The sequence below is a fragment of the Bufo bufo genome, chromosome 8, assembly GCF_905171765.1.
Source record: "Bufo bufo chromosome 8, aBufBuf1.1, whole genome shotgun sequence".
Lineage (NCBI taxonomy): Eukaryota > Metazoa > Chordata > Amphibia > Anura > Bufonidae > Bufo > Bufo bufo.
In genome coordinates this window covers 100,226,316-100,244,002 of record NC_053396.1, presented here as the reverse complement: position 1 = coordinate 100,244,002, position 17,687 = coordinate 100,226,316, and the positions used below count along the sequence as shown (strand labels likewise).

The 17,687-nt window shown below is 40.7% G+C and overlaps 1 protein-coding gene across 2 annotated transcripts in view; it reads left to right on the top strand.

Moving 5' to 3' along the window:
- The window catches only part of FGF16 (fibroblast growth factor 16), a 44,159-nt gene extending 29,697 nt beyond the window's left edge, over positions 1-14,462 (top strand). For both annotated transcript variants that reach the window (XM_040442723.1, XM_040442725.1), the window contains exon 4: positions 12,850-14,462. In XM_040442723.1, coding sequence (XP_040298657.1) covers positions 12,850-13,101 — 252 coding nt within the window. In that variant the 3' untranslated portion in view covers positions 13,102-14,462. The remainder of the gene's footprint in view (positions 1-12,849) is intronic.
- Positions 14,463-17,687: the final 3,225 nt, after the last annotated feature.

The window sequence follows — 17,687 nt, the reverse complement described above, 5'->3', positions numbered from 1 at the left end:
CGTTTTGTTTCTAAAGCTCTTATGCAGACCTATGTGTCTCCATGGTAACAGACAACCAACAAACTCTGCGATCCTGCAGTCATACTGCCTTCTAATTAACCTTTGCTTCTTGCTAACCTACCAAACACAGTAATATAAAGGAAAAATGGAGGGAAACATAACTGCAGGATTAGATTATACACGTTTTGTTTATTGCCTGTTGCCATGGAGATGCATTGTCTGCATAGGATTCATACAAAAAAAATAATATACAATTGTTAAAGGGAACCTGTCACCATGAAAATACAAAATAATCTACAGGCAGCATGTTATAGATCAGGAGGAGATTGAACAGATTGATATTTGCTTCTGCGGGAAAAGATTCAGTAAAATGTGTATTTCACTCATTTAAATTCCTGCTCATTCAGAGCTTTGAAGTTGAGGAGGCGGTCCTAACAGTGATTGACAGCTATCTCTGTATACACAGTCATAGAGGGAAGGCTGTCAGTCACTGATAGGACCGCCTCCTCAACTTCAAAGACCAGAATGAGCAGGAATTTATATGTAGAAATTACAGATTTTACTGAATCTTTTCCCACAAAACTGTACATCAGTCTGCTCCACTTCTCCTGCTCTGCAACATGCTCCTGCAGCTGAGACACCAGGTTCAATGTGACAGGTTCCCTTTAATACAGACCTATTGCAAAATGTATTTTTTAAGGTGCATGCAAGTACTATTTATATCAAACATGGTTAATGGATTTATTTGCACTGTGAATGCATCACAAATCTTCATACAGGTGAGAAATAATGAAAACACCATGACCACCTGATATGGCAGTGCCAGACTGGGGTACATTAGGCCCCAAAGGGAAATTAATTGAAGGTTCCGCCTTATCTATAGAGAATATGTGCATGTCCACCTTTAATAGCATTTTGTAACGGAGATATCATCAATAAGATGTAAGAGGTTTTTCAGTCCACCCCATAATAATGAAAACGATAAGCATGAACAGTTGCAAAATTTACAAATTGACAAACCAATAATAAACAGGATATTAATAAATTAGAACACATACAAGCCCAGAGCTCCTAAGAGAGAAATCACCACAATGTGCCTGTATCTACAAGGAGAATAGGCGCCAAACTTTAAATTCTTTGTCTCTAGTATGCATCAAATATCAGAGGCAGGACAACAGCCAGTGCCCCAAATATTATTCAAGAAGTAGCGAGGTCAGATCTTCAATTAAGTGATACACATCGATGGGTACAGGCTTATTAGAGCCACTCCACCAATTCAAACACTAGAATTTGTAAGTGATGTCCCAAGGTCAGAATAAAGAAACATTTCTGGCCTTGGTAGGTATAAAGCCCTAATATATCTTTGACAATATAGGAAGAAAATTTCTAGATGACATGTTTCCTTTAGATGCCATTTTGGTCATTTCTGACAATCTAGTACGTATAGCATGGCCAAAAGTTGACTATACCATTCGACCATCACGACCAGGTACATTAAAATAAGAAAACATGTAGACCCTAGACATGTGTATGACCACATCATATGTGGTTGTTTGGCCCATCTGCCAGTTACGCAGTATGACTGTATTTGGCACTGTATATTTGTACTTTAGATGATGTCCATGGACAAGTGTGGAAAGGGCTGATTAGGCTGAAGCCTTTTCCTTATGACATGCTGGATATCATAGTAAAGTCATATTAGGCATCAGGTAGGTGTGCCAACTTTGATAAGCATGTCCTTACATGCTGCTCATCATGAGTCAGAGAGGCCTCATTTACAGTTGCAAGAAAAAGTATGTGAACCCTTTGGAATGATGTGGATTTCTGCACAAATCGGTCATAAAATGTGATCTGATCTTCATCTAAATCACAACAATAGACAATCACAGTCTGCTTAAACTAATAACACACAAAGAATTAAATGTTACCATGTTTTTATTGAACACACCATGTAAACGTTCACAGTGCAGGTGGAAAAAGTATGTGAACCCCCTAGACTAATGACATCTTCAAGAGCTAATTGGAGTGAGGTGTCAGCCAACTGGAGTCCAATCAATGAGATGAGATTGGAGGTGTTGGTTACAGCTGCCCTGCCCTATAAAAAACACACACCAGTTCCGGGTTTGCTTTTCACAAGAAGCATTGCCTGATGTGAATGATGCCTCGCACAAAAGAGCTCTCAGAAGACCTACGATTAAGAATTGTTGACGTGTATAAATCTGGAAAGGGTTATAAAAGTATCCCCAAACGCCTTGCTGTTCATCAGTCCACGGTAAGACAAATTGTCTATAAATGTAGAAAGTTCAGCTCTGCTGCTACTCTCCCTAGGAGTGGCCGTCCTGTAAAGATGACTGCAAGAGCACAGCGCAGACTGCTCAATGAGGTGAAGAAGAATCCTAGAGTGTCAGCTAAAGACTTACAAAAGTCTCTGGCATATGCTAACATCCCTGTTAGCGAATCTACGATACGTAAAACACTAAACAAGAATGTATTTCATGGGAAGATACCACAGAGGAAGTCACTGCTGTCCAAAAAAAACATTGCTGCACGTTTACAGTGTCCACAAGAGCACCTGGATGTTCCACAGCAGTACTGGCAAAATATTCTGTGGACAGATGAAACCAAAGTTGAGTTGTTTGGAAGAGACACACAACACTATGTGTGGAGAAAAAGAGGCACAGCACACCAACATCAAAACCTCATCCCAACTGTGAAGTATGGTGGTGGGGGCATCATGGTTTGGGGCTGCATTGCTGCGTCAGGGCCTGGATGGATTGCTATCATCGAAGGAAAAATGAATTCCCAAGTTTATCAAGACATTTTGCAGGAGAACTTAAGGCCATCTGTCCACCAGCTGAAGCTCAACAGAAGATGGGTGTTGCAACAGGACAACGACCCAAAGCATAGAAGTAAATCAACAACAGAATGGCTTAAACAGAAGAAAATACGCCTTCTGGAGTGGCCCAGTCAGAGTCCTGACCTCAACCCAATTGAGATGCTGTGGCATGACCTCAAGAAAGCGATTCACACCAGACATCCCAAGAATATTGCTGAACTGAAACTGTAAAGAGAAATGGTCAAGAATTACTCCTGACAGTTGTGCACGTCTGATCTGCAAGTACAGGAAACGTTTGGTTGAAGTTATTGCTGCCAAAAGAGGTTCAACCAGTTATTAAATCCAAGGGTTCACATACTTTTTCCACCTGCACTGTGAATGTTTACATGGTGTGTTCAATAAAAACATGGTAACATTCTTTGTGTGTTATTAGTTTAAGCAGACTGTGATTGTCTATTGTTGTGACTTAGATGAAGATCAGATCACATTTTATGACCAATTTGTGCAGAAATCCATATCATTCCAAAGGGTTCACATACTTTTTCTTGCAACTGTATATTGTTGAGAGTATAGAGCTGAGAACTAGAGATGTCCCAAACTATTCGCCGGCGAACATCGCTTGTTCGCGTTCGCTGCGGCGGGCGAACACATGCGATGTTCGATTCGCCCCCTATACGTCATCATTGAGCAAACTTTGACCCTGTACCTCACAGTCAGCAGACACATTCCAGCCAATTAGCATACCCTCCCTCCCAGACCCTCCCACCATTCTATCAAAAGCAAGGACAGCATCCATCTTAGATTCATTCTGAAGCTGCAGTGTTAGTTAGAGCAGGGAGAGTGCTGCTGCTGCTGAATTAATAGGGAAATCGTTAGCTAGGCCAGTGTTCTGTGTCCACTTCAGTCCTCAAAGACTCATCTGCTGTAAGGACAGCATCCTGACAGCACCCCAAAAAGCCTTTTTTAGGGCTGGTACATCAGTCTGCTTTTATATATTTTTTTTCTATATACACTGCTCAAAAAAATAAAGGGAACACAAAAATAACACATCCTAGATCTGAATTAATTAAATATTCTTCTGAAATACTTTGTTCTTTACATAGTTGAATGTGCTGACAACAAAAATAAAAAAATGGAAATCACATTTTTCAACCCATGGAGGTCTGGATTTGGAGTCACACTCAAAATTAAAGTGGAAAAACACACTACAGGCTGATCCAACTTTGATGTAATGTCCTTAAAACAAGTCAAAATGAGGCTCAGTAGTGTGTGTGGCCTCCACGTGCCTGTATGACCTCCCTACAACGCCTGTGCATGCTCCTGATGAGGTGGCGGACGGTCCCAGACCTGGACTAAAGCATCTGCCAACTCCTGGACAGTCTGTGGTGCAACGTGACATTGGTGGATAGAGCGAGACATGATGTCCCAGATGTGCTCAATTGGATTCAGGTCTGGGGAACGGGCGGGCCAGTCCATAGCATCAATGCCTTCGTCTTGCAGGAACTGCTGACACACTTCAACCACATGAGGTCTAGCATTGTCTTGCATTAGGAGGAACCCAGGGCCAACCGCACCAGCATATGGTCTCACAAGGGGTCTGAGGATCTCATCTCGGTACCTAATGGCAGTCAGGCTACCTCTGGCGAGCACATGGAGGGCTGTGCGGCCCTCCAAAGAAATGCCACCCCACACCATTACTGACCCAATGCCAAACCGGTCATGCTGGAGGATGTTGCAGGCAGCAGAACGTTCTCCACGGCGTCTCAAGACTCTGTCACGTCTGTCACATGTGCTCAGTGTGAACCTGCTTTCATCTGTGAAGAGCACAGGGTGCCAGTGGCGAATTTGCCAATCTTGGTGTTCTCTGGCAAATGCCAAACGTCCTGCACGGTGTTGGGCTGTAAGCACAACCCCCACCTGTGGACGTCGGGCCCTCATATCACCCTCATGGAGTCTGTTTCTGACCGCTTGAGCAGACACATGCACATTTGTGGCCTGCTGGAGGTCATTTTGCAGTGCTCTGGCAGTGCTCCTCCTGTTCCTCCTTGCACAAAGGCGGAGGTAGCGGTCCTGCTGCTGGGTTGTTGCCCTCCTACGGCCTCCTCCACGTCTCCTGATGTACTGGCCTGTCTCCTAGTAGTGCCTCCATGCTCTGGACACTACGCTGACAGACACAGCAAACCTTCTTGCCACAGCTCGCATTGATGTGCCATCCTGGATAAGCTGCACTACCTAAGCCACTTGTGTGGGTTGTAGACTCCGTCTCATGCTACCAATAGAGTGAAAGCACCGCCAGCATTCAAAAGTGACCAAAACATCAGCCAGGAAGCATAGGAACTGAGAAGTTGTCTGTTGTCACCACCTGCAGAACCACTCCTTTATTGGGGGTGTCTTGCTAATTGCCTATAATTTCCACCTGTTGTCTATCCCATTTGCACAACAGCATGTGAAATTGATTGTGACTCAGTGTTGCTTCCTAAGTGGACAGTTTGATTTCACAGAAGTGTGATTGACTTGGAGTTACATTGTGTTGTTTAAGTGTTCCCTTTATTTTTTTGAGCAGTGTATATATTGCAGTTGCCTGCCCGTGTGTGAGAGGCCACAGGCCCACAGACTGTACTGTGTGCACACCACTCATATCGGGTGGCACAGTACCTTGCAGATAAAAAAAGTCATTACATTTTTACCCTGTAATATAATTACAGTTGCCTGCCAGTGTGTGTCAGGCTCACAGACTGTACTGTGCCCACTGCCAGTGCCCACCACTCATATCGGGTGGCACAGTACCTTGCAGATAAAAAAGTCATTTAATTTTTCCTCTGTAATATAATTGCAGTTGCCTGCCAGTGAGTGTCAGGCCCACAGACTGTACTGTGCCCACTGCCCACCACTCATATAGGGTGGCACAGCACCTTGCAGATAAAAAAGTAATTACATTTTTCCTCTGTAATATAATTGCAGTTGCCTGCCAGGGAGTGTCAGGCCCACAAAATGTACTGTGCCCACTGCCCACCACTCATATAGGGTGGCACAGCACCTTGCAGATAAAAAAGTCATTACATTTTTTCTCTGTAATATAATTGCAGTTGCCTGCCAGTGAGTGTCAGGCCCACAGACTGTACTGTGCCCACTGCCCACCACTCATATAGGGTGGCACAGTACATTGCACGGCGCACGAGCAGTGCCCCAAATTGGAAGGAAGAGGACCCACCAACCATCTTTTTCCATCTCCCGGTTCCTAAAATCTATTCCATACACCGGCCCCTGATAGGGGACAAAACAGAGATTAAACTGGTAAGAACCGATTTTTTTAATTTAAGAAAAAGAGGACAGCCTCTGCGGAGCTGGGTATTTTTTGGCCGCGTTACTGAACACTCATGCACAATGGCTGTAGGCTCATGCGTCCTTTTGCGGAGGTGACAAACCTGGTCAGTCAAACCCAAGGCAACATCATCGACCTCATCCCATATGCGTTTTTTCTGGAGCGTGCCCTGCGAAGAGTGCTGGATCAGGCCATAGATGAGCATGAAGAGGAAGGGTTGTGGTCACCATCACCACCAGAAGCAGCCTTGTCGTCGTCGATTGCTGGACCTGCGGCAATGCAGAGAGAGGAGTCTGAAGAAGAGGAGTCAATGGAGGAAGGCGTCCCAGGGGGCTTGTTGTCACCTTTCGGGGACCCTTGGTGTTGTACGTGGCTGGGTGGAGGAAGAGACCTTCAATGACGTCAGTGAGGACAAAGAACGGGACATGGCTAGCTTGGTATCCAACCTTGTGCAAATGGGGAGTTTGCGGTTGTGCAAATGGACTGTTTGCGGTTGTTTGCGGTGCGTTAAACGGGGAGTTTGGTCTGTCAGAGTTTGGTCTGTCACTGTGAAGCGGGCGTAACCCTTACATTACCTGATCGATACAACATCATACCTGATCGTATACACACACTGGATGTTTTAAAGCACGTTATTCCAAACAATATAGGAATGTTAGGTGATTTATGCCCTTTATGGATTAAAACCCGACTCTGCGTCAACTACGTAATTTTCCATGGGAGTTTTGCCATGGATCCCCCTCCGGCATGCCACAGTCCAGGTGTTAGTCCCCTTGAAACAACTTTTCCATCACTTTTGTGGCCAGAAAGAGTCCCTGTGGGTTTTAAAATTCGCCTGCCTATTGAAGTCTATGGCGGTTCGCCCGGTTCACCCATTCGCGATCATTTGCGGAAATTCGTGTTCGCCGTTCGCGAACAGAAAATGTTATGTTCGCGACATCTCTACTGAGGACATGGGTTGCTAGAAGGCCACTAGCACATTCGCAATACCCAGTCGCCATAGCTCTCTGTGATTTTATTGTGTAAAAAAAACCTATTTGATACATATGCAAATTAACATAAAAGAGTCATATCTTACTTGTGTGACCAGAGAAGAGTCATATTTTCAAGCTCTGACTCATCTCTGGTTAATTTGCATATGTATCAAATAGTTATTTTTACACAATAAAAGCACACAGAGCTATGAAGACTGGGTATTGCGGATGTGCTAGTGGCCATCTAGCAACCCATGTCCTCAGCTCTATACCCAAAATCCAGGTGACAGGTTCCCTTTAAATTCCTTTCTAATGTGCAGTGGACAGGAACTTCACACATCAGAAACAGTAACACTACGTCCCTTTAGCACAGCCTTGCCCAGTTTTCATGTTATCAAGCACATTTTTTCATTTGAATTCTCAATCACTTAAACTGATAAAACATCAGTAATTAGGTTACCAAGTGAAACACCACCCATTGTGTGCCCAAGGGCCTAAGAATGTGCATTTGAAGGTATTTGGAAATTGGATGAGTGTTCTTCTGCAGCTGGTTAAATATATACCATCATATTTAACCCCTGCAGAGCTTTCCAGACCAAGCTACCTTTTAATGAAATATTACTTGTTGATAAAAGAGAAAGTGTGTATTTTCTCAGCGTTTATTTCCAATATTTATTTATTTTAATATTTTAACAACCATTTTGCCTTAATAGAAATTTTGACAGTAAGTTTATTCATATTAGAAATGTTTCTGGATTATGTAACATCTGTAGAGCCTATAGAAACAGTCCCCCTAGTGGCAGCTGCACAACATTCTCAAATATTCATATAGTCACAATCCAGATATTCTCACCCCATTGTCATGATTAACTGGTAATAATAAATAATTGTGTATATAGAGCTCTCCATGACAGTGCATGAGACCCTTTAGCTTAAAGAAGAATTGCACAAAGAATCGGATCTAGCAACGCTAAAGATCAGTGGGCTAAGATTTAATAACCTATTGTTTAAATCAAGTTTTTTTTTATGTTGAACATATTTTTTTTCGAATTTTTGGTCATTTTTATGACTATCGAGACAGGGAAACTTAAAAAAAACACTAAAGTTCTAAAACAAAAATGTTTAACATAAAACCGTAATTTAAACATTATGTCCTTTTCTGATGACACATTGCCTTTAAAAGAAGCCTGTCAGCAGGAAATTCACAGTTAAAGGGAACCTGTCATGTGGATATTTGATTATAATCTAACTAATTATATACAATCATTAACTACTAAAAAGTACCTTAGATGTATTCACTTACTGGTGTGAGAGATGGTTACCTCATAATATACACACAAAGATGCCACATGCCGCATGCTAATGAGCTGATTTGAGTCCAGTGTGATGTCAGTGAGTCCAGCGTTTTTTTTAATTCAGAGCTATAGCCACTCCCCTGCCCACCTGCTGCTGATTCATATGGAAAAAAAACTGTCAATCAGCAGCAGGTAGGCGGGGAGAGTCAGGAGCTCATAAATATTCATGACTGATCATTATCAGCTGAAGCTTTTAAATACAAGATGTTGGCAGATTGACTGGGTCAATTAAAGAAAGTGACCCAGCATTTTGCTAAGAGAATCAGTCACTTATTTATGTTGCCCTTAGTTAGGACACCATAAAACTGGTGACAGGTTCCCTTTAAACCAAGCATAATGCCTTGTAGGGCTAGCTCAGATGAATGTAACGATACCTTTCACTTAGAAATCTGTCATAGAAATTTATAAAGAGGGTCATGTATAAAACTGGTGTAAAGTAGAACTGGCTTAGTTGCCCATAGCAACCATTCAGATTCCTCCTTTAATTTTCCAAAGGAGCTGTCCAAAATGAAAGGTGGAATCTGACTGGTTGCTATGGGCAACAAAGCCAGTTCTACTTTACACCAGTTTGATAAATGACCCCCAAATTGCTTAAATGTTCTTCTTTATCTTAGGTAAATATAGAAGTACAAAAAGTTACATTTCAGAGGTACTAATAGATGTCAGTGACAAAAAGCCCATAGGTGTAAGCTTCCACTATAGAGATCACGGAGAACACGAAGGGGAGCATTCCCCTTCATCAGGCATGCGCGCGCAGTACGCCCCCCCAAGTGTGAATACATACCAACGGCTAATTACCTATTACATGCAATAAAAACCATATGTGCTACCAAAAAAACATATAATTGCAAAAATACTTATCAATATTTAAACATAGGCATAGGATGCACATTTTACACACACACACACACACACACACACACATATATATATATTTATACATGTATATATACAGTATATATTGAGTAAGCAGCACATCACAGCTGCAAACTCTACAAATTACACTACAATATATCATGCATCCTAGGTTCACAAATTTGATTACAGGAATACATTAAAGCAACAATTCTCATTAAGTCCATTAGGATTGATGGTATTGAGCGTGGAGACCCAATACACTTCCCTTTGAAGTAACCTTCTGTCCAGTTGGTCCCTATTCACAACTCTGACGTCCTCAAATACTAACCATAGCAATCTGTTGCTTCACTCTGGAGAAAAAGTACTTTTAATCCAACGAGCAATTAAGTGCACAGAGGGTGGGGAGGGCCAAGCCACTCCTGGGTCCATCAAAAGTGTCTTGGGTTACCTCCTGCTCCTTCTACTTCATCTGCCAGCCCCTTATTCTTTTTCTTGATTAACAGGGCCAGATGAGATACCAATGCAGGAACCTAGTGCTGTCACTTAGGAAGAAGAAGGAAGGGCTGACAGAAGATACAGGGGGAGCAAGGGTGCACAGAGTGGCTTGGGCCAGCCCTCTGTGCACTTAACTGCTCATTTGCATATATATTACAAGTATTTTTTCTCCATAATGAAGCAATGGATCTCTAAGTGATCGTTATCATTACATTCAGCTGAGCTAGCCTCACATGGCATTGTGCCTGGTTTACAGTGACTTTCCTGTGACAGATTCACTTTAAAGCTAGCTGCTAATAAACGTGAGTAATATCAATTACAAGGTCTATAACTGTTATAGTGTTGCAATGTTGACTGCCTCCGATAAATAACTCTAATATAAGTGAGCTTTAACTGGTATGTGCTTATTGTGCAATCTGTGGAAACCCCATATGACATCTGGTTATCCTTTACTATAACATGAACTCCTACCAGTGAATCTGGGAACGTAGCAGATTATGGGGGTCATTTATAAAACTGGTGTAAAGTAGAACTGGCTTAGTCGCCCATAGCAACCAATCAGATTTCCCCTTTCATTTTTCCAAAGGAGCTGTGAAAAATGACCCCCCCCCCCCATGTAGCTGTCAGTGTATATGTTCCTCTTCATACCTTGGCTATATGGACTGATAGCTTCTACTGTATGACAAAATATATACATGCATTTTCTGCTGCTCTGATTAGGTAACTTGTACTGCGAATACATGGCACATCTGACACTTGTGGATCTCCCCAACCAGTCACATACACCCAAAGAAAATGGAAATTATTTAGATTGACTAACTTGACAAAATACACTCTCAGGACTCACACAGCAGAGCCATGTACACAAAGCCTATATGACGCCAAATGGTGTCCCTGTACTACAGAGGTGTAGGCACCTAATGACATGCCGTACCATGCCTCTGTGCTGCATTCCAATGTAAAGAGGCAAAATATGGCAGCCACAAAAATATACGGGCCTATATACAGGGGCGCAGCTATAGGGGGTGCAGAGGTAGAAGTCGGTACAGGGCCCTGGAGCCTGAGGGGGCCCAAAGACCCTTGTGCCACATAAGAAGACACTGGTATTATAGAAAGTGCATGCTGGTCAAGTGACACCTCGGGCTGGAGGGAAGGGGTTAGGTCAAAAATTTGGTATGGGGGTGCCATTAGGCAGCATGAAGGCTATGTGCTCCTTTACCCCTTGCCACAAAGCAAGGGAAGGGGGGGGTCCAAGCTGAACCCTTGCACCAGGGCCCATGAGCCTTTAGCGATGCCCCTGCATATATAATACTAATTTGTAGGCATAGCAATTTTATTTTCTCTTCTTTCAGACCTTGAAAGAAAAAAATCCCTGGACTGAATTTCCATAGGCCACCTAGAAATTATTTTTTAAAAAAACACATCAGGAGGATTTGTAGATTCTGCCTCAAAATCATGAACTCATGTTCTGTAATTTTATAGTATAGCAATAGTATTTCTCTGTCTTTAGAGTTCCTTTTTTACCTTTATTGAGCCCAATATTTTGCTAAACTACTGTTCAGAAAGTCTTATTTTTGGCACAAAATGGGTATTTAATGGTGCCCATACAAGTTCACAACCTAAGGAGCTTAAGGTGTTAAAGGAAAGCAGAACTTGTCTTCCAAATTGACTGTACCTTTTTTAGAATTTCCTGCCAAATAAGTAATTATAGTTCACCTTCCAGCTTTTTTCTTGCAAAATTAATACAGAAAAACAAATGAAGAAAAATCCCCTATTCAGGCCAGGATTTGGCTGTTTGTGGATATTCAGTCTGGATTTTACATTGCATGGTTTTTTTTTTCTATAGGGAAAGGTAGATTTTTCTGCTGCGTACTCTCGCTTTTCACAAACGTATATACATATGGTAGTCATTTCATGATTAAAAATGTGTTTCTACAATAGTCTGCTCTCTTCTCTCTGCGGATTTGAGCTGGCCCTGCGATGTGTCACTTGCAAGCCAGCTTCTTTTATGTCAAAGCTGTAAAATTCATGTTGAAAACATATATTGTCTGTGCCAAGGCATAAGGTAACAATCTTCAAAAAATCTATGTACAGGTGGAGATTTTCCTATTAAAATGATCAAAGACACAATTAGCAACGCTAAAAGAAAAACATTCTTGGTCCAAAGGAAAAAAGTCAAGGAATTTTTTTTTCTTCTCAGAAACCCAGCTGGGAGAACGCAGGCAAAAATCATAGTTAATTAACTCCCTCCATGCCAGTATTTTATGTGGCAGAGGTAGACTAACCAGTATGGGGAAGGTATCAAGGACAAAAGGACTGAAGATTGTTCTTTTCATGAATGTGTCTTCAGTCCTCGACTAGCATAAGGATCAGTCTGCCTGTAAAAGCTGCTGGAAATCCATCAAGGGTCCCTAAGGCTATGTGGCCCCAAATAGCTTGTAAAAAAACATACGGAAAGTAGCATTTCTTCCATCTGAAGTCACGCTAAAACATTAATCACATCTGTCTTTGCCATAGATTAAGATGAATTTAAAATACTCAATGACTGTGCTAATTATATGTGTTATTTTATATTTGTAGCAACAAAGGCCAGTCCAGGTTCTAGTAAAAATGGAACCAGAGAACTTAAGGCTGTGCCTATACTTACTATATTCACATGACAGGGTCAATAGGAAGTTTTATACAATTTTCCTATTGATATATACTTTTTGCACAAATGTACATGCAGACTGTGCAACACGCTACATGCAACACGCTGCTGTATGCAGCTTGGGAACGCAGATAGACCTTTTCTAGTGCAAAATTTCCGTTTGTGGAGTATCTTAATAAGTATTGAACACTCTTGGTCCTCTTTGCAAGACATTTAATCTCATATCAATTATTTTCAGAAAACAACTGTAACATACAATAAAGTCACAAAGTTTTGACATATTTTGACAAGTTGTTTTTTTTCTGTAACTGCTGTCTTCCTGTTGAACCTCACCAGTGTTTTTCCCCTTTTGTTGACAGAAAAAGCTGAACAGGGAATGTGTCTTTCGGGAGCAGTTTGAAGAAAATTGGTACAACACGTATGCATCCACCTTGTATAAAAATAAGCACATAGACTCGGAGAGACAGTTCTACGTTGCCCTAAATAAAGATGGCTCTCCAAGAGAAGGATATAGGACTAAACGACACCAGAAGTTCACACATTTCCTCCCAAGGCCTGTGGATCTTTCTAAAATACCAGTCATGTACAGAGACCTCTTTCACTATAGGTGATGTTCCGCTACCTACTGATGCCAGTGTACATACCCAGGACTCTTACAGTGGCTGGAGCGCTGTTTAAAATGCTACTTGGCCTGAAGACACAATCCTTTTAAACCGTTGTGAGAGGACCTGTTTAAAAAGGTTGCTGTCTTGAAGAAAGGGTGATGGCCGTCACAATATAAACCACTTTCCTTTTTTATATAAAAAAGATACTAACTTTTGTAAATATAGATAAGACAATAGGTACTTTGTACCATTCTCTACCAAAAAACGTATACCACTGGTTACCAGCCTCTGGAACCCAATATTAATAAGCATTCCTGACATTGGTTGAGTTAAAGTCTTCAGTAGAAAAAAGGCCAGTGATGATGGCTTTCTATGGCCCTTTTGATACTGAAGACTTTAAACTGAAAGTAATGGTACTGTGCTTGAATGTATGAGAGCATTATCTTTCTAAGGGGATCATATATTTGTTCCTTTATTAAATGAGACAAAAATTCCTATAAGGAGATTCTTTTTGGAATCTCGTAAAACACAATATATTGATGCTGTGAGCTTACGGCAAATAATTAAACTGCCTTGTGGCTTTTTATGAATTATGTAACCAAAAATCAACTCATGTTAGAAATCCACATGTAAAATTCTAAACGACTGTGAACTACGGTATCACTGAAATCTTCCACAAGCATTAGCACGAGACTAGAAGCTGTATGGAGCTGATAGGGAACGATATAAATGACATGCACGCACTACAGTAGACTTGTGTGTGATATAATATTTTTTTTATAAATTGTATTAAACCACTCAAGCAGGTCAACTCAGCTTAAAAATGATCCCTAAGACACAAACATAGACCCAGATGGGGCAAACAGAATGACTGGAAATACAACCTGAGTGTGCTCCATCTGTGCCTGTTATGTGCCTTGTATAACCATAAATCACAGACGAACTAACCTTTCACACGCATATATGTTTGTGGTATGATATAGGCACTTAAGGTCACTTCTTCAAGTGTTAAAAATGTTGTGTATTTGAAGATTGGATGTATATGTCAACTTCTGTAACCAACTAGGATGAATGATGAACACGACCATTGGCATCCCATGGCAGAAGATCTGAAAACTAATAAAAGAGAGGATTTCACCACCATTCTGTACCTAATGTTGACCTGTACATCATTTGGTCAATGCTCTTCTGAAGATACAAATCTGTGGAATCCCCCCTCCCCTGAACTCACAGTGCTCCTGTTTTCAAGGAACGTTATATAGATGCAAGCATAGATACTGTGCATAAGGATGAAAACTATTTATAAAATGTATATGATATTTATTTTATATATTTATTTATTTCAAATAATTTTATTTTTAATGAGAGATGCCTATGACCAGATTTTTCATCAGGAGGGGAACACAAGATCCTACTGATGCTTAAAAAATAAGAATAATTTTAAGTCTTTAAGAGCTTATTGGCAATAAAATTGTCTTTATATTGTAAGCTGGTATGTTTTTCATGGTGATGGTGGGGGGGAATGCTTTTATAATCGAAGTGTACTTAAAGCAGATCAAATGAAATCTGAGATGTGCTGAGAACAATCTCTGTTATTGTGCCTTTTCATCCTATGGCAATCAGTTTGGCTCCTGAGCTCTTCTTCCTGGATCTAGCAGATAGCAATATGGCTGCTATGTTTAGCAGCTATGGAGCCCCGGTCCCTTGTCACCACCCATTAATGCTTCGTGTTATGTCTTCCTTTCTTCCTTGTCCAAAACTATTTCTCCTGGTTCCTCGACTGATTGACTCTTCTGTTGACCCTGTTTGCTCCTCCACTGGAATTGTAGGGTATGAGCCATAATGCACAAGAAGACCAGAAACATCAGAAAAAATACAGGGAGGTAGATGGTATATCTACTCTAAAGAAAACTCATCTGTTTGGTGGTGGGTGCTTGTCTTCACCATTAAAAGTAAACTTGCAACGACTTTTTTTTTTTCATCAGTGTCACATTAAATAAACCTCAGCAGGTTGGGGCTTAGGCAAAAGTGTTCAAAAGTGTCCATTCCTAGGCTTAATAGGGGTGGAGATTACATTTCTCATAAATGGAAATTTTGGTGAATGCCAAGCTGTGTTCTGTTGTACTTATGCAAGATTTAATGGGTTTTCCAGGCTCCTGATATTGATGACCTTTGCTCAATCAGTGAGGTCTAACACTCAGCACATTCACTGATCAGCTGTTCCTTGCAGCTTCTGGTGCCATAACTAGTAGTGTTGAGCGCGAATATTCTAATAGCAAATTTTTTATGCGAATATCAGCACTTCGCTAATTCGCGAATATTTAGAATATAGCACTATAAATTCGCTATTTCGAATATTCATTTTTTTATTTTTTATTGTTATATTTTTTTCTTTCCCACTTCCCAAAAGTAGTTCTTACCTGTCCTGAGGATTCCTGGCTTCCAGTCAGTGCCCGTTGCCGCTTCTGCCGACTTCCGTGCTCATGGAGCGTCCCCATCACCATGGGAACGCCTCCATACTAGAATGTACTGTCGGATGTGAGAATTAAGTTGAAATCGCAATGCGATTACTTCAAGTTATATTAATTGAATTGCGATTTCAACTTAGCACTGCTATACTCCATATTCGTTAACTTTGTTAATTCTAGCAAGCTGACCCATTAGAAACACAGCTCTAAGTTGAAATCGCAATGCGATTACTTCAAGTTATATTAATCGAATTGCGATTTCAACTTAGCACTGCTATATTCCATATTCGTTAACTTCGTTAATTCTAGCAAGCTGACCCATTAGAAACACAGCTCTAAGTTGAAATCGCAATTCGATTAATATAACTTGAAGTAATCGCATTGCGATTTCAACTTAGACCTGGTTTACTATGGTTTGCTTGGTAGAATTAGCGAAGATGACGAATATGACGAATGTATTCTTCATATTCCTCAAAATGAAGATTCTTTGCTTTTTAAAAAAATAAATATATTATAATAATTATCAAGTATTACAATTATTTTATTTATTAAAAAAAAAGCAAAGTAATATTATCGCATAGCGAATTAAAAACTTAGCTGTCTCTAGTCAACTTTCCTATTTGATTGCTAGAATTAGCGAAGTTGACAAATATGGAGCTAAAACGAAGATGGAGAATACTTTATATTCGTTTTGAGGAATATAACGAATACATTCGTCATATTAGTCATCTTCGCTAATTCTAGATATCAAACCAATAGGAAAATCACCTTAAGTTAAAATCGCAATACGCGATTATTTAAATTGCATATTAATCGCGATAACTTGAATAATGACAAATATTCGATTTCGACGAATTTGAGACGAATATTCAAGCGAATATTCGCGAATTTCGTCGAAATCGAATATGGCACCTCCCGCTCATCACTAATAACTAGCACTTTGAACGGAGTCAAAAGCATAGCTCCATTTAAACTGTAAAGGCCACTTGAATTTAAGCTGAGCTACAGTAATCCTGCATGGCTACTACACTCTGATTAGAACTGTGCTTCTGGTTTAAAAGTGTTAAAGGGGTTCTCAGGGAATTTAGAAAATTAAAGTACTTAAATATTACTTTATTGCAAATACAGTATATTCTTGTATACCTTTCATTAGTTATAATGGCTCATTTTGTTTAGGGAGCAATCATTAGGAGAAACAAAATGGCCACTGTCCTATTAATACACACAAAACCTGTCCTAATCACACAGGAGGACAAGTTACTTCCAAGCACTGAGGTAAAGAGCTGCCTCATCCTCCTTTCCTACTTGTCAGGGGTTATGATCCTGAATACAGATTATAAGAACTTTAACTTTATCTCTGTGGGAATGGCATTCATGAGGAGACATGAAGTACAAAGAAGATGGACAGGACAGACTGTGGTAATGGAGACTGTATACAAGTGCTGCTGCTCATTATCCACATCACCCCCACCCTCCTCTCTGTACTTCATGCCTCCTCATGAACTCCATTTCTACAGAGATTTAGCTGAAGATCATATTAAACTGTATTCAGGATCATAGAAGAAGGTGATCAGCTCTTTGGCTCACTGCTCTGAAGTAGCATGTTCTGCTGTGTGATTAGGACAGGTTTTGTGTGTTCTAATAGGACGGCGGGCATTTTATTTCTCCTGATGATTGCTCCCTAGACAAAATTAGCCATCATAACTAATGAAAGGTATTTGGGAATATATTTATAATAAAGTAATATTTAAGAATTTTCATTTTCCAAATTCCTGGAGAACCTCTTTAAAGTGCTAGTTTCGGTGCTGGAGGCTTCAGGTAACAGCTGATCGATGGAGATGTGGGTAGCACATAGCCAGGCTCCAATGATATTTGAAAGAGTCTGCATAAGGGCAAACATGAACACCTACTCACACACCTCTCAAGGGTGGGTTAGATGTTTAGTATGTGAAATACACTCATATAAGGCTCCTATAAGGTGCCAGTGAAACGCTTAGGTCTGGTGCACCATGTTAGCTGAGATCCTATAGATCACACCCATAGTAGTAGTTTAGGCATGCTGATTCAGACCTACCAAGTGCAATCCATGTGTACTGACACCCCATTATCTCCTGAAATCACAAG